A 20,231-nucleotide genomic window follows, 5' to 3' on the forward strand; every position below is an offset into this window, starting at 1 on the left:
AGAGATTTTTCTTCTCATTCCCTAGTTTTGAGCTCATTTCTTTTTTATTTTATATTTTTGACTATGTGCCTTCCTATTCCACTATTTCTGACATTATATTCTTCTATCTATCTTTGTTACTTCTTTTTAACAGACCTCTCCTGTAGTAGCCTTTAACCTCTTTTATCCATTTTACATGCTGTTGACTCTGACCCCCATCCTCACACACCCCTACTGGATCCTTATACCAGGCAGGCAGTACTCTGCCACTGGACTGTATCTCTAGCTGTTTCTTCTGTTTTTACTTTTGAGTTGTAGTTTTGTTCATTGACCTGGGTGGGCCATTTTGAATTTGCTCTGTAGCTCAGGCAGTCCGTGAACTTATCATCTCTCCCTCCCCCTCTCTTGCTTGTATCTAAAATTGCACCTGTTTTTATTTTTTTCCATTACTTTCCTTTCTTCTGTTTGTCAGTCTCTCTCTCTCTCTCTCTCTCTCTCTCTCTCTCTCTCTCTCTCTCTCTCTCTCTCTCTCCTTCCTTTCCTTTCTTTCCTTTCTTTCTACAGGGTACAGGGTCTTCACTGTGTAGCCCTGGCTCACTTGGAGCTTACTATGTGGACCAGGCTAGCTTCCAATTCACAAAGTTACACTTGTCTCCCAAATGCTGGGATTAAAGGTGTGTGTCACTATGCCTGGCTTTACTCTTCTCAGCAGAATAAATTTCAAGTTGTGAACCCTAGAATATTTGAGATACACACCATATCCCACCAACATTTACGTGATCACAGTTTTATTTTTGTTCGTCCTTAACTTGAGCTTTCTAGCCCCATTTTTTGTTGTCTATACATATCATCCTGCTCATGATTCCCTTTTTAGCGTAGAGTCAGTGCCTGCCGATTAAATTAAAATTTACAATAGTGAATTTTATTTTTACTTTGTTAGATCTTCCATGACTGTCTCAAATTATAATGTTTTAGCTATAGAACTATGCAGGCTTTAATAACTACAGTTAGTAATGTAACCCAAATGATAGTGTACTCAGGTGAGGGTCCTAGTTGTGAGTAGTCTGGAGGGTGCAGCTGGTATTGACCTGATGTGAGAACTTTGGCTAGTACAGTGGTAGTGAGTTACTCTCTAAGGCAAGGAATGTTGAGGAAGAGTCATGAGACATAATTGGCTAAGTATTGCAACCATCAGTGGACATAAAGAAGGCAGGTTTGTAGTAACTGAGAAGCAGTCAGATGCTTAGGTAGAGGTGGCAGCCAGTGATGAATATATCAAGTGAAATTGAAAGATCGGATATGGTGCTTGTGTAGATTTGAGGCTTATAAGTTAAGGTGATAAGTTCGATGTCTAAAAGGATTATTTTGTTTTTTAACAGTCCTTCATTACAGTTTGAAGCTGCGTGGGCACTAACTAATATAGCATCAGGAACCTCTGCACAGACTCAAGCTGTTGTACAGTCTAGTAAGTCAAATCTTTTTCTTTAATGATGACAGAGGGTTTTATACTAAAGACTGAATTTCATCTTAGAATATTTTGAAGTTACAGTATGAGTTTTTATGTTACTTTAATGATTTCTTTTCCTTCAGTATTAAACTGTCATAAAATAATTCTTACTTTGGACTCAAAAAGAAAATGGACTATTATCTTTCAGGGTGGAGACTATCCCCTAATAAGGACTGAAAAGTCTTGTTTTAAATACTACCTTCTGAGTGTGCTGAGTAGCTTAAGCCTTTTCATGTTATGGCATATACTTTTTTTGTGGGGTGGGCAGGGTAGGGTCTTGCTGTGTAGCCAGGTCTGTCTTTGAGCTTTCTGTATAGTCCCCAGCTGACCTTACACTCAGGATACTCCTGCTTTAGTGTTCTAAGTTCTGGGATTACAGGTGTTACACCTGGTTTATATATACTAGTTAAAAAATTGTTTTTGAATTGTAAGATAGGTCTGTATCATGAATACTGGTATTGGGGTTCAACCTAAAAACCAGAAAAGCATAAACAGCCAAGCCACTAAAAGTCTTACCTTTACCAAGGCTGGGTAACCGCAGATTTATTACCTCTAGTGCTGGGATTAAGGGCACCACCTGGATTTGTTTTTGCATTGATCTTGTGTAGTCTAGGGTGGCCTTGAACTCAGAGATTCATCTGACTTTATGTCTCCAAAATCCTGGAACTAAGGGTGTGTGTCACCGTTGCCTGACCTCTAGTGGCTTTAGCTTTGCCTCTGGTCATAAATAATATGCCACTACACACATCCTCACTGTGTAGTCTTTGCTAACTTGAAACTTGTTATATAGACCAGGGTGGCCTTAAAGAAATCAACCTGCCTCTGCCTCCTGAGTGCTGGGAGTGAAGACATGCGCCATCACTGCCTGGCTATGAACAAGTTTTTAATAGAAACTAGGAGGTAAGGTTAACTACAGCGTTTGATTTTCATTATAAACCATTTATCAGTGGCAGAAATAATTTTTAAAAAGCTCCTCATGGAGTTCACCATGTGTCCCCAGATCTACACCTAGATGAAATGGAGAGAGAAAGCATGCATATGGTGATTGGTGCACAGGTGACAGGTGTTCACAGAAGCATCAGTCATAATGATTCAGAAGTTCTCTATTAATGCATCAATAAAATGTGTGCAACAGAATACTGTTTAACAGTCTAGAAGAATAAAGCATCAGTACCCGTAACATCAGAGGTGCACTTGAAAGTCACATAGTGGGGGCTGGAGAGATGGCTTAGTGGTTAAGAGCATTGCCTGCTCTTCCAAAGGTCCTAAGTTCATTCCCAGCAACTGCATGTGTTCACAACCATCTGTAATGAGATTTAGTGCCCTCTTCTGGCCTGCCGGGATACATGCTGGCAGAACACTGTATACGTAATAAATAAATCTTTAAAAAAAAGAAGAAGATAAAGAAAGTCACATAATGAAAGAAATCAGTGTGTGTGATTCTCTGAAATGTCCAGAGTAGAGAAATGTATAAACAGAAAAGGCAACTATTTAATGTTTGCCTGGTTCTGGGGTTCTGAATAATAGAAGAGTAAATGGTTAGTGATTGCTAGAGATCGGAGAACTCTTCGAGGGTTGATGAACATATAGTTCTGCAAAAGTACTAAAAAGTAATATATACTTACCAGTGATACATTCTTTTAAAGTATGAATTTTTTTTTTAACAAAAAGGCCTAGTAAGTTTTAGTAGTGTACAGGTAAAGCCTAAATATCCTGGAGCTGGCACAAGAGTAGAAAGTTTAAGAAAAGGTGAACTTATCTTGAGGTTGGTTATGGTGATAATGTATAGGGTTTAATGGAATAAGAAATTTAGAGACTAGAGAGGTGTTAAGATCACTGTCTGCTCTCCCAGGGAATCCTTTCCCAGCACCCACATGCATAGTCGCTCGCAGCAATCTTTAACTCCAGTTCTAGGGCATCAGACACCCTCTTCTGGCTTCCACAGACACTTGTGGTACACAGATATACATGTACGCCAAACACCCATACACATAAAAATAAAAATAGAAATAATAAGAAATAATGGTTATTTTACATTTACTTGGTAAATCTGGTTAGTTGGTTCTGAGGAATTTTATTGAAAATAAGTATGATGATTTCAGGATACATGTTTGGGATGGGAACTTAAAAAATTAAATATAGGGAAGATTTTGTGCTTTTTTTTTTTAAGTTGATGGCATAGTAGTATGCTTTGGGCTCTGTTTGGTACTCTATTGTTCAAGTATTGCCAGGTTAAAAGTACTGAAATTAGTTATTTTTATGTATCCTTGCCCTGTTTATACAGTGAACTGTAGTTGGACAACTATAATGTGTCTGACCTGTGACTGCTTTATTAACTTGCTTGGGTAGAAATCTGTGACCACGTCAGATAACTGAGTTTTTATTACACACAGATGCAGTGCCCCTTTTTCTGCGACTCCTCCATTCCCCACATCAGAATGTCTGTGAACAAGCGGTGTGGGCTTTGGGAAACATTATAGGTAAGCTGAATTTGGGTTTGAAAAGGCTTTAGTTGAGAATCTTAAATTAACTTTTTTTCCTACATTGGCATAGCCATTACACACTATGTTTCCTCTGAATTTCCTATGAGTTGACTGTATTCATAAACATTTGTAAGGTGGTTCTTAAGTGTAAAAGGAATATATAATTTGTGTTGGTAGTGGTTAAATTTGTGTTCCCCAAATCAAAATCATGGAAAGCAGCATTTGATGTCTGACTAATGGTGAGGAAACATAGAGCATCAGTGTCCCAACATGAGCCATTGCACACATTTCAGACTTTCCCATCCTGATTGTTAATTTTTTTAAATACAATTTTCATTTCTGTAGGTGATGGTCCTCAATGTAGAGATTATGTCATATCACTGGGAGTTGTCAAACCTCTTCTGTCCTTCATCAATCCCTCCATTCCCATCACCTTCCTTCGGAACGTCACATGGGTCATTGTCAATCTCTGCAGGAATAAGGATCCCCCACCGCCTATGGAGACAGTTCAGGAGGTAAATGCAGAATTGTAAAGGCGAGATGGTTTATCTCCCTGATTATGCTTTAGGTATTCATGCACAGGGAATATAATGAGCATATACTGATTTTATTGAAGATTCTTCTGTTTTTAAGTATAACATACCATATGTCAGAGTTAAGTGCTATACAGTAGCAAGAAGAATGCCAGTCCATTTAGTGTATTTTTTCATGACTGTTTCCATGAAGAGAAAACATAAGTTCAAATAAGTGGGGAGGGGTGAAGTCCTGTTTTGCTGTACTACTTTATGGATTTAATGCTAAGAAATATGCAAATAATTTGAGCTAATTTGCATTCAGTCCTTTGATTTCTGAAAAAAAATGATGCTCTTAGAAATGTGCTCTACTTTAAAATTTAAAAATCCTTTAAAACCTTTATTGGCTTGACTGTTTAGAGAGTCACTGACTCTGTATCTTTGTAATCTGTGTCTTTATCTAGTGTCTGTTCTTAGTGTGAGTGCCTAACAGCCATTACTCAGTTGCTCTAGGTTTGTAGAAGATCTGTTAGACCCAGGGGTCAGCAAACAAACCCTATACCTTGCACTGGTTGTAATTGTTTGTTTTTGTTTCTTGAGACAGGGTTTCTCTTTGTAACAGTCCTAGCTCTTGTAGACCAGGCTGGTCTCAAACTCACAGAGATCCACCTGCCTCTGCCTCCTAAGTGCTGGGATTAAAGGCGTGCGCCACCACTGCCCAGCTAGTTGTAATTTTCCTGACTAAAGTTAGTGTTTTACTCAAGCATCTTAGACAGTGATGACTGAAAGGAAATTTCTTGTAACCATCAATGTATGCTGTATGCCAACATCTCCATTCTTCTCACCTGACATCTATGCCATAAATAAGGTTTCTGAAAATAATTGACTTTCTTTTAAGGAGTATTAATATTTATTAGATTTATTTGGATCTTTTAGTTAAACATTTGAAATACATTTTTGATTTTCAAATTGAATTTATTAAATTAGATATTCAAACAAATTTCACACTTTAAGTAGTTACTGTTTTTTGTGTCATTATTTGTTTTTATAAAGACATTTCCATCAACTAGCATGACTGTTTATCTTCTTTCCTCAGATTTTGCCAGCTTTATGTGTTCTCATATACCACACAGACATAAATGTAAGTAAAGTGGTGTCACTGTGGGGTTTGTCTCTTGATGCTACCAGAAGGGTTTTCTAAAAGCAGTGCTAAAGAATAGTGGGGCGGGGGGTGGAGAATGAGAGTAATTTTAAATCAGATTGATGTAATATTTGTTGGTCCCTAAAGTAATTAAGAACAGCAATCTCTTTCTGTGGTTTCACTTTCCAGAGTTTTAGTCACCTGTAGTCAGTTGCAGTCTTAAAATATTAAATGAACAACTTCAGAATAATTTATTAATATATTTAAAATAATTTTGTAGTATATGCCTTCTTTGCTCTATTTTATCATTAGTTTTTGTCAATTTATTAATCTGCCTAATTTGTGAATTAAACTATCTAATATCTATGAATAAGAAAACACATGCATCTATATATGTAAGTATTTCTGTGCTGTGCTGTGCTGTAGCACAGTGGGCATCCATGTGGGTATTTATTATAGCTTGTCCCCACGAGGGTCTGCTGTAGTGAGTTTTAAAGTGCAGTTATGTTGTCGGAGGCTGCCCTGACTTGAAATAATCACACAGAAACTATATTATTTGCAATACTGTTTGGCCAGTAGCTTAAGCGTATTTCTGACTAATTCTTATATCTTAAAATAACCCATTCCTCTTATTTTGTATTTTACCATGAGGCTTGTGGCCTACTAGCAAGGTTTCAGTCGGTGGTTCTTTCTCTTCTGGCTGCTACGTGGCTTCTCACTGACTTCTCCTATTCTCTCTCTATATCTCTTTTAGCCTTGCTATGTTCTGCTAAGTCATTGGCTGAAAGCAGCTTCTTTATTAATCAGTAAAAGCAGCACATATACAGAAGGACTTCCCACACCACAACTATAAAATGGTAAAAATTTTATGAACCATTATGGTCATACAATAAATAATTGCCATGACAGAATTGAAGCTAGGTCCGTGATCTATATACCATGATCTCACACACAGCATGGTATAAAAAGAAACAAGAAAGTATAATAGAGAAATAACCAGAGTGCTAACTATGGAAGTCCATATGATTTTATTTGGCAACTTTAAAAGTAACACCAAGGAAATAACATATGCAGTGAACAATATAAGAGCCAGGTGTGGTGGTTTGCACCTGTAATCCTTCTGCTTGGGAGGGAAAGCCTGAGTTACCTGAGATCTTATCCCAAAAGAAAACAAAACCCACAACAAAATGAAGTGCTTCTAACATTGTAAGTACAAGGTAATTATGGCAGGAATGGTCAAGATGATGCCTATCTTTGGTTTAAAATGTATAGAAGACTATTTTTTTTTTTTGCACTTGTCATAATATGTGTCAACTTGTTTAATTTATAAAGTTCTATGAGATGCTATTTCTGTCTAAGTTATAGAGTTGACTAGTAGGTTTTGTTTTTGTTTGTTTTTGTTTTTGTCAGGTTGAGCATCATTTCAGGAACACCAGGAAGGGTATTGAGAGCTTGACTACCTTGAGGGTTTAGAGAGTACAAGTAGACAGTGACTCAAAAGTTTGATGGGAGTTTATCTGCAGTCTTGGGTCCTGTGTTTAGAAACTTTGGGCTTTGTATGGGTAATGAGTGAGGCTTATAGAAGGCTTTCAGATGGATAAGTGAGAATTGATACTTGTAACAGCTAAGAAAATGTATGACTTACAGTAGGGAAGTTTTATGTAAGCAGAGCTATTTTCTTAAAATAGATTTGAAGTTGATGAAAACTTGAACACAGCTAATAAGCACAGCAAAGAAAAGGAAAGTGACCAGAATTATTGAACTTTCTCTGTGAGAGTATTTTCCAGCATAGATTAAAAATTTGCAGATTAAAAACCACAGAGAAACCCTGTCTTGGAAAAAAAAAAATCTGCAGATTATGAGGGACTGATTAAAAACCTGGACATTGAATAAGATTTCATAGGAAAGGCTGTATTTTAGAAAGTGCTAAAATTCAGCCCGAAATTCTTTGTTTGAAGTTTAGAAGCAAGGGAGGAAAAACCAACAAAGTGGTATAAGTATAACAGATATTAGATCACAGACCCTGTGGCTGTCTCCCTCTCTCCCAGAAATCTGCTGTCCACTTCTTAGCCCAAAGGACTGACAGACACCTGCTATGTCTCAGGCCTGGAGTGAAAGTAAACCTCCTACTGGCCACCCCAGTGGGAAGTTGGTAAGAAAGCAGCCCTTAGCACCCTTTGCTAGCAACTGCAAGAGAAGCTTGTGGTCCTGTCCAGTGCCTGCCTGCCTGTGTGCACAGGCCCCACCAAAGTGGGTCACATGATAGGAAGTCTGTCCACTCTCTGGCAACCTATAAGAATCAGAAACTCCCTTTTTAAGGCTCCATGCTTCAGAACCCCTGTCATTGTCCTTTAACTCTCCTACTGAGACTCTTTTGGGAACTAAAGCGGGGAGGCTGCCTTTGTTCAAGGTCCCATCATGATCGCCTGTGCTCTGTCCCTTCTAATGCATTCCCACTTCAAGGCCCAATCATGTGTGCATGCACGCGTGCGTGCGCGCACACACACCATTTGTGGTTGTGAAGCTTTCTTGTTCTCTTTCCTACTTAGCAAAACTAGTTCTGAAAGACATTTTTATGTTGGCTCCTTTCATGAACCTGCTATTTTTTTCCCTTTAAATCAGAGCAATAAACACATAAAATTTGAATTGATAAAGGTAGAGATCAAACAGATTATAGATTATACAGGGCCTTGGATAAAATATTAAGACTCATAGTCTTTTTATATTGGTGATAGCAAAATTAGGAATAAGTGGTTGACATTATTCTGGATTCATAGTTCACATTTTGTAAAGAAAGTACAGATTTTAGGGAATTACAGAGTTAAAGGCAGATTGGTAGTGCATTTTTGGTAGACACAGGAGAAAATCAGCCAATGCTAGAGCTGAGGATTGGGAAATATGAAAGTGGGAGACTTTAAATATGCTTAGATTGAAAGTTTGCTGCATCTGATATGTGTGATGAGAGAAAAGAAATGAGGAATACCAGGTTTCTTACTTATATTTTAGGATGCATGTGGCAACACACAACTATCACAGAAGAGGTCCACGGCACCAGGATGTGTGAGATGGTAACTAGTGAGAACGAAGGCAGTCAGATGGGATTATGGAAAGTTAGATGGGTTTATACCATTAGTAGTCTGTTATGAGGCATCAGAAATCAAACCGCACCTACCGTGGAAGATCACAGGACAATCCAGAGAGCCAGTTTGTGTGTTTGCTGTTTATGTGTTTTGTCGCTGGAAGTTAATTTGCAATTGTAATGCCAGAGTATCTGGCTTTCTCACCTGTTTGAATGTGTTCATGGACAATGTAGTGTCACATAACATCTCACACCAGCCTAGCCTCTTTTACTAGTAATGTAAGGAGATTTGTCAATTTTAGCAAATCATTTATGTGCCAAGACTTGGTATTTAGTGACAGGGGACTTGGGGGCCCCAAAGACCAATTCACGCTTGATGACTTAGTAGAATGACTCATGACTTAGAAAGCTGTTTACACTCATGCTTGTCATTACTCATCAAAGGATACACCAGGATACAAAGTTCAATATAGGTTACAAATATAGAGCCCCTGTTGCTGTTTCTTTGTTGGTTTGATCTCCTGGTTACTGAAAGTAGTATGTTAAATTTCCTAATTGCTAGGTATTGGTGGCAGATGCCTGTAATCCCAACACTGGGAACTAAAGGGAGGAGGATAAGGAATTTAAGGCCAGCTTTAGAGACCCTGTCTACAAAAACAGTAACAGGCAGGGCAGTGGTGCCTCACACATTTAATCCCAGCACTCAGGAGGCAGAGACAGGTAGATCTCAGAGTTCAAGAGCAGCCTGGTCTACAGAGAGAGTTATAGGACAGCCACAGTGGTTACACAGAAAGCCCTGTCTCAACAAACCAAAAAAGAAAGAAAAAAAAAGTAACAGAACAAACTTCTCCTGCTTTTTGAGATAGTCTTCTTGTATATTATCTATTTTATAATGGCAGTTGCAGTATTATTTGGTGAATAGACATTTGTATCTATTAATTTCATGTCATAAAGTATCTTTTGCATTGATTCTTAGCTAAATTCTACTGTTCTCTTACCAGAATTGCAGCCTCTCCTTTCTTTTTCTTGTTTATTTGGTATAGGTATGCCCTTAGTTTTATTTTTAGTCTCTACTACTTTACTTTAGTTATGTCTCATATAGATTGTAAAGTTGGTTTTTATTTAAGAAGCTAATTGAGGGCTCCTCGCAGGATGTTGTTGCGTAGTTGTAAAGTGCTTGCCTAGTGCAGACAAAGCCCTGTGTGCAACCCTAACACAACAGAGCTATAATCCTATAATCATCTTATATTTAATATGCTTATAATATATGCTTTATTCTAGTAGCTATTTGTATATTTACTTCTTTTTAAATACCTTTCCTTTATTCCATTTGCCTGTGCAGTGATCAATGAGCTTATTCTTTTTGCTTCATCTCTCCGTTTTTGCATCTATAGATTTAAGTTGATTGCACAGTTGGGGGCATTTTCTTCCATTATGCACATTTTTCTTCAGCTCTACCTTTTTTTTAAAAAAATAAATAGCTTAAATATTTTATTTGTCTGCAGCTAAGGTTGTTAACCCTTATAACGAAAATATACGAAGAATAATGTTATAGTTTTTGGTTAGAATTTAAGTCAGACATTCATTAATAAGGAATCTTCAAATGTAAATACCCCAGAAATGTCTATAAGCCATCTGGTCTAATAACTGTCTTTGAATATCACTTTACTTCGGAAGGTTTTGGCAAACAGTTGAATGAAAGCTCAAGAGTTTTCCAAAATTAGTCGTAATTAATAAAACTATTCTGTATTCAAAACTAAAACAGTTTTTATAAAACTTTCCTTTCCAAAACAACAGTAAAGGAAACAAGGCATTTTGTAAAGTGTGGTCCTGAACAATCACAGTAAAAATAAATGTATACCTACCTCCCACCTCCTCAACACAGAGGTGGCTCGCAGTCCTGGGACTCTTGATCCTCAGATGTCAGCTTTGTTGTTATACTGCGAGCTCCTTGGCTTTGCTCCTTTCAGGTTTTTGGGTTTTTGGTTTTTTTTTTATTGTTATTGTTTCTTAATGTCTTTGTGTTCTGTTGCTGTGAAGAGACACCACGACCACAGCAACTCTTTAAATGGAAAACAATTAATTGAGGCCTGCTTACAGTTTTGAGGTTTAGTCCATTGTCAGCATGGTGGGGAACATAGTGGCGTGCAGGTAAACATGGTGCTAAAGAAGAATCCTCAGGTGGCAGTATGAAAGAGACACGGGCCTGACTTAGGCTTTTGAAACCCCGAAACCCACCCTCACTGACTTTGTTCCTCCAACAAGGTCACACCCACTCCAACAAAGCCATACCTCCTAATCCTTCAAAAGCATTGCCATTCCCTGATAACTAATCATTCAGATATACGATCTTATGGGGGGAACCATTCTTTTTCAAGCCATCACAATCCACTCTGGCCCCATAAGCTGTAGCCGTATCATGATGTGAAAATGCATTCAATTCAGCTTCAAAAGTTTTTAAGTCTCAACACTGTTTAAAAGTTTAAAGTTCAGCTATGTGTTGGTGGCACATGCTTTTAACCCCAGCACTCAGGAGGCAAAGGCAGGTGGGTGTCTGAGTTCAAAGCTAGCCTGGTCTACAGAGCTATTTCCAGGACAGCCAGGGCAACACAGAAATCCTGTCTCAAAAAACAAAAAAAAAAAAGGTAGATCCTGTACTTAACAACACAGAGGAAAGGGACTACAATGAGGAAATACCGTACAACACAAGAATGAAAACCAGTAGAGCAAACTCCAAATTCTGCATTTCCATGCCTGATGAGCTCTTCAGAACTCCAACTCTTTCCACCTTTGTTGACTACAACACTCCTCTCTCTTGGGCTGGTTCCACATCCAGTCTTAAGCTTTCTTCAGCAGGTATCCCGTGGCTCTGACATTTCTAACATCTTGGGGTCTCCAAGGCAATCCCTACTTCACCTTCACAGCTTTACACAATGGCTTTCATGAAGGAACACCACTGCCACACACTTGGCTTCAGCAGATTTCAGATTCCACAACCCATATTTTGTATCCTTGATACTAAGGCCAGAAGCACATGGCCAAAGCTGCCAAGATCTGTTGCTTATTGGGGCTGGAGCTTGGTCCCCTTGTCTAGCTTTCTGTTTTCAGTGGTTTCCTTCACTTAAGGTTTTCCTTAATTCCCTTGTCACAAGTTGGAAGCTTAGCTGGATGGGGTCTTGCCCGGAGGTCACCATTTCCTTTATTCTATTTAGCATTGGACTTTAAACTTTTTATCTCCTTGAAAACACCGGACTTAGCTCCATTTCTTGGTGCCTTTTTCTCTTCAAACTGTACATTTTTTTTTTTATTTCTCCTTGTTCAGCTTGCTTGTTCAACATCTACGTAAGATTGAACACTAATAACAACACAGCACAGTCAATACTAGGCTATCTTGAAATCGCCTCTGCAAATGCCATTAATCAAAAAGTCTTTAGTTTACTGTCAGGCAGATTAGGGGTGGGGTGGGGTGGGCAAGGGCAGAAAACAGCCACACTCTTTGCCAAAATACTGCCGGTATGGTCTCAAGACCACTTATTAACATTCCTCTCTTCTGAAACCTCTTGGGCCAGGCTGTCATCTACATTGCTCTCAGCACCATCTTCCCTGCTCTTACTAGTTTGGCCTGTTAAGCCCCACTTAAAGCTTTCACCTGCTTTCCTAATCCAGAGTCCACATTCTGCCAATAAACTGCATGGCAGGCCTGTCACAGCAACACCCCAGTTTTGGTACAGTTTCTGTGTTAATTGCTGAGAACAGACATCAAAAGCACAGCAACTCTTACAAAAGAAAGCATTTAATCGGGGCTTGCTTACAGTTTTGAAGTTTAATCCATTGTCACCATGGTGGGGAGCATGGTAGCCTGCAGGTAGGCATGGTGCTGGCGCAGTAGCTGAGAACTTGCATTCTGATCCCCATACATGAGACAGAAGAGAAAGATACTAGCCTGGCTTGGGCTTTTGAAACTTCAGAGCCCATCTCCAATAACACACTTTTTCCAGTATGACACACCTATTCCAACAAAGCCATACTTCCTAGTTCTTCTAAAACAGTTCCACCCCCGAATGACGAAATATTCAAATATATGAGCCTATGGGAGTCATTATATTCAAACCATACTTAGAATATATGGTTTCTTTTGGTGTTGCTCTTGAGTTCCTTCTGATTTTTTTCCTCCGTAATGCGCCCCGACAGTCTCTGTTTTAAACATGCATAATTGTACCTCTTCCGTTCCTTCTCATTCTTTATTCTTTTCATCTCACACAGGTTTGGAATGAGTCCAGATCCAAATTAGTATTTGTTTTCTTCTCATAGGTAATTTGGAATTGTGTTCTCGTGATTCTTAGTAATGCTAAAGGTATAAGTTATGTGTAGTTTTATCTGCTCCTCTGACTTGTCCGCATGCCTTCTTAAAGGATATGTGCATTCAGGTAGCTGCTTTTGAAAACTTCAGGCAAAAGGTGTCTTTAATTTGGATACTTAGTAGAAAGGCCTCTGGATTTCAGATGGGTTAAGAGTGGTGCTTTTGCTGCTGTGAGGACACCAAGGAGAACCATACACTACCTCTGTGTACTGAATCAGTTCACCAGATCCTGGAGGCTGGTACCCTGTTTGGTCTTGTTCTTGTAGTTGAAAACTTCAGATGGATGAGGATGTGGCTTAATTTGGGTTTTGGGTCTCATGCAGCCTAGGCTGCTCACACTCACTGTGTAGCTGAGGGTGGCTTTTCCTCCTGCTCCTTTGGTTACATTTCCCACGTATTGTGATCACACACGTGTGCCATTACACTCAGCACTACGTGATTGTGTTTCATGCTTTTCATTCGAGGGCCTTTGTCAAGGTTCAGGTGCTGAATCATTCCTTAGCCTGTTCACTTTAGTAGTTGGAAAAATTGTATTGGCAGATTATTTTGGGGTCTTCTAGATTTGAAGCAGCGTAGTGTTTTGGCCTCAGGCTTGTGTATGAGATAGATCACAATTATTTTTGTGCCAAATTTTTGGGCTCAGGGAAAATTTTATGCTTGGTTAACAATTTTTATTTATTTTATGTTTGTGTATGAATGCTGTACCTGTGTGGAGATCAGAGGATGACTTTCTCTAGTTGGTTCTCTTCCACCTTTATGTTGGTTTCGGGGACCAAACTCAGGTCACCAGGATAACTTGCAAACTCTTTGCTTGCTAAGCTATCTTGCCAACACATTATTTCTATTTTTTATCTATCTGGTACATAAAGTCAGAAATTGGAAACAAGCATCCTAAACTTCTGTCTCATGTTTATGAAAAGTGATCGCAGGTAAGCCCTGAGATAAAGATTACACTTATATCAGTCATGTACACGGATGTCTTTCCCACCAAGTTAAAACAGAAAACTCCTTACTTTTGTGTTACAACTCCTGGAATAGCTTTTTTCTGTTTGTACTTGTTATAGATTCTTGTAGACACTGTTTGGGCTCTGTCATACCTGACAGATGGCGGAAATGAGCAGATACAGATGGTTATTGATTCGGGGGTTGTACCATTCCTCGTGCCCCTTCTGAGCCACCAGGAAGTGAAAGTTCAAGTAAGTATTTTCTTTTTTATTGTATAAAATTCTTTTTATGACCAGTTTTTCTACAGCCAATGTTGAGTTAAGTCCAGCAGCATGCACTTCAGGATTGCCCTAGTTTATCTCCTGAACCCACATTTGTTCATTTGAAATAATTTTTCAGTTTTTCAGTTACATAAGCCATTAAACATAGACCTGCATACATTCCATTATGATTTCAAATAGAAAGACGTGAAACTGTTGGTCTCCACAAATAGCTTTTTCTTCTAGTATCCTGTTAGGAGACAGCATAGCGCCTGTCTGATGCCCACGCTCTCCTCCGTCCTCTCTGTCACAGCTCCTTTTCCTTCTCACTTAAGCTTTCCGTCTGCCTCTCTCAGCTCTCTGTCTCTGGGTAGTTTTCAGAGCCTTCCAACTGCAAACCCCGACTCTGTTCTGATTAGGGTCGGCATTTAGTTCTGCTCCTCATGCTTCTCTGCCGAGGTGTTTTTCTCCCTACAAATGCATGCTGACCCCGGGTAACATTAAGTATTAAATGAGAACACAAATGTGTGCTGACTCAGGACCATGTTAAAATCTGTGGTGCTGCTTTGGTCATAAGAACAACTGTTTTTAAAGAAAGGACTTGATGATTTTTAGTTTCCACTGTTTTAAAAACTTTTTTTTTAGATGCTTTATATTTGTGTGGTTTTGAGGGCAGAGCATGGTTTTGGTTTTCTTTTATTTTCAAGACAAGGTTTCCTCTGTTTAGCCCAGGCTGTCCTAGAACTCACTCTGTAGACCAGGCTGGTCTCAAATTCACAGATCCTCTTGCTTCTGCCTCCCAAGTGCCCAGATTAAAGGTGTGTGCCATAGCTGCTAGGCCTAAAAACCTTTTTCTTACAAATTTTCACCTAATTTTTGTGGAGTTCTATAATTTTCCATAGGAAATGGTTGTTTAAAAGTCCTTGCTAGTTTGGTTCTGGCTTTGCTATAGGGATGATATAAACGTTCATCATTTGCTCCTGACATCCTCAGAGTTATGAAAACTACAGAGATGACAATTTCATTATAAACATACTTAAAACATTTTCTCCCGTCTCTAGACTGCAGCACTCAGAGCAGTTGGGAACATAGTGACCGGCACTGACGAGCAGACCCAGGTGGTTCTTAACTGCGATGTCCTGTCCCACTTCCCAAACCTCTTATCACACCCGAAAGAGAAAATAAATAAGGTAAAGGCACACACTGCCTTTCTTCTGTCTGTGGTTGTTTCCTTGTTGCTGTTACGATGTGTTTTCTCACTCAGGGTTATGGCACTCAAGATGAGGATGGTTGTAAGTGAATCTTTAAAACTGTTTTAGTTTCTGTTTCCTTTAGTTGTACTATCATCACAATAAAATTATTTTGGACTATGTGCTTATAGGTTGAGCAGTATCATTAAATTAGTAACCAGTATGCAAAAACATATAATCTCTCACTAAAATAACTGGTAATTTTAAAACAGTTAAGTTATTCCCCTACAAAATTAGAATAGACCTAATTCTAAAGGTGTCATGCCTTCTATCAAAGATGATAAAAATTTACTTTCAAAAGTTTCAGATTTATTTAAAAATTTATTATTAGTTGTATAGTAGATAATTATTTAAGAGTTTAATGGCTTATTTCACATACCATGTTTTTTTATTGATTTTATTGAACTATACATTTTTCTTTTCTCCCCTCCCCTCAACCCTCTTCCATTGTCCCCATGCTCCCAATTTACTCAGGAGATCTTGTCTTTTTCTACTTTCCATATAGATTAGATCAATGTATATCTGTCTCTCTTAGGGTCCTCATTGTTCTCTGAGCTTATGATTTGTAGGCTGGTTTTCTTTGCTTTATGTCTAAAAGCCACTTGTGAGTGAGTACATATGTTTTTCTGGGTCTGGTAACCTCACTCAAAATGATGCTTTCTAGCTCCATCCATTTGCCTGAAAATTTAAAGATATCATTTTTTTCTGCTGTGTAGAACTCCATTGTGTAAATGTACCACATTTTCCTTATCCATTCTTCGGTCAAGGGGCATTTTAGGTGTTTCCAGGTTCTGATTATGACAAACAATGCTGCTATGATCATAGTTGAGCACATATCCTTGTAGTACAATTGAGAAAAAAAAAAGTGGTATTGCTGGGTCTTGAGGAAGGTTGACTCCTAATTTTCTGAGAAATCATCATAATGATATACAAAGGTGCTGTACCAACTTGCACTCCCACCAGCAATACCCCACATCCTCTCCAGCATAAGTTTTCATCAGTGTTTTTGATCTTGGCCCTTCTTACAGGAGTAAGATGGAATCTCAGAGTTGTTTTGATTTGCATTTCTCTGATGACTAAGGATGTGGAGCATTTCCTTAAGTGTCTTTCAGCCATTTTGGATTCCTCTGTTGAGAGTTCCCTATTTTGGTCTCTACCCCATTTTTTTAAATTGGATTATTTGTTCTTTTGATCACCAATTTCTTGAGTTCTTTGTATATTTCGGAGATCAGTCCTCTGTTCGATGTGGGGTTAGTGAAGTGGGCTGTTATTTTGTCTTGTTGACCACATCCTTTGCTTTACAAAAGCTTCTCAGTTTTAGGAGGTTCCAGTTATTGTTTCTCTCGGTGTCTGTGCTGCTGGGGTTATATTTAGAAAGTGGTCTCCTGTGTCAGTGCATTCAAGTGTACTTCCTACTTTCTCTTCTGTGAGGTTCAGTGTGGCTGGCTTTAGGTTGAGGTCTTTGATCTATTTGGAATTGAGTTTTGTGCATGGTGATAGATATGGGTTTATTTACATTCTTCTACATGTTGATATCCAGTTATGCCAGCACCATTTGTTAAATATGCTTTTTTTTCCATTTTATATTTTTTTTGCTTCTTTGTCAAAAATCAGGTGTTTGTAGGTGTGTGGATTAATATCTGGGTCTTTGATTCTGTTTCATTGGTCCTCCTGTCTGTTTTTATGCCAATACCAGGCTGCAGATCTATAGTAGAGTTTGAAGTCAGGAATTATGATGCCTCTAGAAGTTTTTTTTCCTTTTGTACACAATTGTTTTGCCTATCCTATACCATGTTCCAAAGTTCATTTAATACAATGTATTAGAGCTCTCTCTCTCTCTCTCTCTCTCTCTCTCTCTCTCTGTGTGTGTGTGTGTGTGTGTGTGTGTGTGTGTGTGTGTGTGTGTGAAGAACCAAAGTTAACATCAGGTATCTTCCTTAGTTACTTTCTACATGTATTTTTTTCCTTTCTTTTTAAAATTTGTTTTTATTGAACTGTACATTTTCTCTGCTCCCCTCCCTTCCTCTCTCCTCCCTCTACATGTATTTTTTAAAATTACTTTTACATTAGTTCTGTGTCTTTGTCAGTGTACGGGCGGATGGGTATGTGCATCTGGCATCAGCTCTCTCTGGAACTGGAGGCACTGGCGGTTGTCAGCCACCCAGCGTGGCTCCGAGGAGCTGAACTCTGATTCTGGAGAAGAGCAGTCCATGTTCTTTGTCTTGGAGCCATCTCTCCAGCTCCTCCACCTTGTATTTTGAGTCAGGGTCTCTCATTGGACATGGGCACCACAGACCTTTTCTCTCTGCCTCGGTTGTGCTCCAGGTAGAGATGCCACTGAGCCCAACTTTTACCTGGATGCTAGAGATCCGTCAGATGTTCATGCTTGCATGGCAAGCCCTTCCCCAATGCAGCCACCTCCCAGAGCCCTGACTTGATTTGCTTTTATGGCTGAATAAGCCTTTCTGTTCGTATGTATGCGCCACATTTTCCTCATTTGCCTGTTGGCTGACACTGGGGTTGTTCATACCTCATGTCTGTTGTAATTAATGCTACAGAAAACACTGACATCTCAGGGACTGTTTCAGTCCTTGGTTTGATTTCCTTTCTGACATACTGGAAGTTGCTGAGTCATGGCAATTGTGTGGTAGCTTTTTGAGGAACCTTCAGACTTTCACTAATGGCTGTACTTGACTGTATATTAGGGTTTTGCTTTCTCTGCAGCTGTGAGTACAGACGCTTGTCACCATGCATCTTGACACAGGTGCTGAGCATCAGGACCTCGGCGCCTTACCCAGTGATCCTTCTCCCCCGCCTCATGCTTTCCAATAAACTACAGCTCTTTAATACAAGTAGTGTTGACAAGGATTTGGAAACTCCATTCTTCTGGCCTGCCTTTCAAAAAGAGAATGAAGTGTACCCCCTAGGCTAAAGATTTGGGTCTGTTTTATTTGTTGCCGCATCACCATTGCCTAGAACAATACGTAGCTTTAGCTAGGCTTACAGATTATTGAATAAATAATGGTTTAAGTGGACACAGAAGTATTAGGGATGGAAGCTTCTTTTCCCTTTAATGAAATGGGAGGTCTGAGCTGGCTAAATCACACGTAAAAATGCTATCCATGTAAACCTGACAACCTGAGTTTGATTTCTGGAACTGCATGATGGAGGGAAGTACCGACCTGCACATGCACACCATGGCATGCATGGGCACATCGTGTACTTCTTTACAAACACTAGACTCACGTAAAATGATAGTAAGTAAAAGAAAATGGAGGCCTTAACCAGTCACGTTTTAGACACGGTCACTTTAACCCTACTCAGGAGATTTTGTTATCAAATATTTCTAATATTAAAAAGAGAAAAATACAGATAATAAATGTAGTTTTTCCAATAAAACTGACCCATATTTTGTTCACTACAGGAAGCAGTTTGGTTCCTTTCCAATATAACAGCAGGCAATCAGCAGCAAGTTCAAGCTGTAATAGATGCTGGATTAATCCCCATGATCATTCACCAGCTTGCTAAGGTCAGTCATATCATTAATACATTGTTTACCTTAATTTATTACAACCCAGACTTTTGGATAAAGAATTTATTTCACGAATTTGTTTTTACTCTCCAGGGGGACTTCGGAACACAAAAGGAAGCTGCTTGGGCAATTAGCAACTTAACGATAAGTGGCAGAAAAGATCAAGTGAGTTTGAAAAAATGTACCTGGTCACTGTTACTAACTGCAGCAAGGACACGTCTTTCTTATTCTTAGAAGTTACTGAACATTTTTGTCTACTGCAGTTTCTAGAGGGAAAGAGAATTCATAAAATCTTTCTTCTTTTGTATTGTCTAGGTGGAGTACCTTGTACAACAGAATGTAATACCACCATTCTGTAACTTACTGTCGGTGAAAGACTCTCAGGTGGTTCAGGTGGTTCTGGATGGTCTTAAAAACATCCTGATAATGGCTGGTGATGAAGCAAGCACAATAGCCGAAATAATAGAAGAATGCGGAGGTGAGTAGGTGAACATTGGCGTTCTAAAAATACTAGTTCCTCTCAGCTCAACTTACTAGAAAATTACTACAGGCTCATTGTTATTAAGTGACCAGAGTATTTTCCTGGTCTTATTCAGCATATTAGCATTCATTGCTGAAGGATTGTCACAAAAGAATACAGTAGTTCATGCTTTAGAAATACTGGTCATGAAGTCAATTTTCCTGGAGGTTGATGGATTTTAGGAAATACTCATTATTACATTGGTTTGTTTTCCATCGCCATACCAGAAATATGTGAGGCTAAGTGCTTAGAAAAGCAAGGTTTCTTTAGCTGGGGACTGTGGAAAGTGAAAGTGTAAGACAGAATGGTTTTTGAATTTGTGTAATGTACGGATACGTGTGCCTCTAGGAAAGTCCTTGACTGGAGCAGCAGGACAGAACACATAAGAGAAAATACAAGACAGATCCAGGGTCAGACTCAGTGTTTTGCAATAACGTACAGTGTAAGATAAAGCTAAGGATGGTTCTGCAAGAGCTTTACTAACTCTTCTAAGGCCAGATCCCCAAAATCAAACCTTCAGTAGGCACCGTTACTTAATGGTCCTTAAAGTCCTCCCAACAACACAGTTCTGAGGATCATACCACACACAGCATTCATTTTGAAGTCACAGTGTACAATGTTAAGCCTGGTGGACTACTCGAGTAGGTAAAAGCTTTCTTTACT

The 20,231-nt window shown here is 39.0% G+C and overlaps 1 protein-coding gene across 2 annotated transcripts in view; it reads left to right on the plus strand.

Moving 5' to 3' along the window:
* The window catches only part of Kpna3 (karyopherin subunit alpha 3), a 68,529-nt gene that overhangs the window by 43,305 nt on the left and 4,993 nt on the right, over positions 1 to 20,231 (plus strand). For both annotated transcript variants that reach the window (XM_057785999.1, XM_057786000.1), the window contains exons 7-15: positions 1,359 to 1,444; positions 3,880 to 3,966; positions 4,315 to 4,484; positions 5,578 to 5,622; positions 14,126 to 14,257; positions 15,328 to 15,456; positions 18,941 to 19,045; positions 19,142 to 19,213; positions 19,364 to 19,526. In XM_057785999.1, the coding sequence (XP_057641982.1) occupies positions 1,359 to 1,444; positions 3,880 to 3,966; positions 4,315 to 4,484; positions 5,578 to 5,622; positions 14,126 to 14,257; positions 15,328 to 15,456; positions 18,941 to 19,045; positions 19,142 to 19,213; positions 19,364 to 19,526 (989 nt within the window). The remainder of the gene's footprint in view (positions 1 to 1,358; positions 1,445 to 3,879; positions 3,967 to 4,314; positions 4,485 to 5,577; positions 5,623 to 14,125; positions 14,258 to 15,327; positions 15,457 to 18,940; positions 19,046 to 19,141; positions 19,214 to 19,363; positions 19,527 to 20,231) is intronic.

This window comes from Chionomys nivalis, chromosome 12 (genome assembly GCF_950005125.1).
Source record: "Chionomys nivalis chromosome 12, mChiNiv1.1, whole genome shotgun sequence".
Taxonomy (NCBI): domain Eukaryota; kingdom Metazoa; phylum Chordata; class Mammalia; order Rodentia; family Cricetidae; genus Chionomys; species Chionomys nivalis.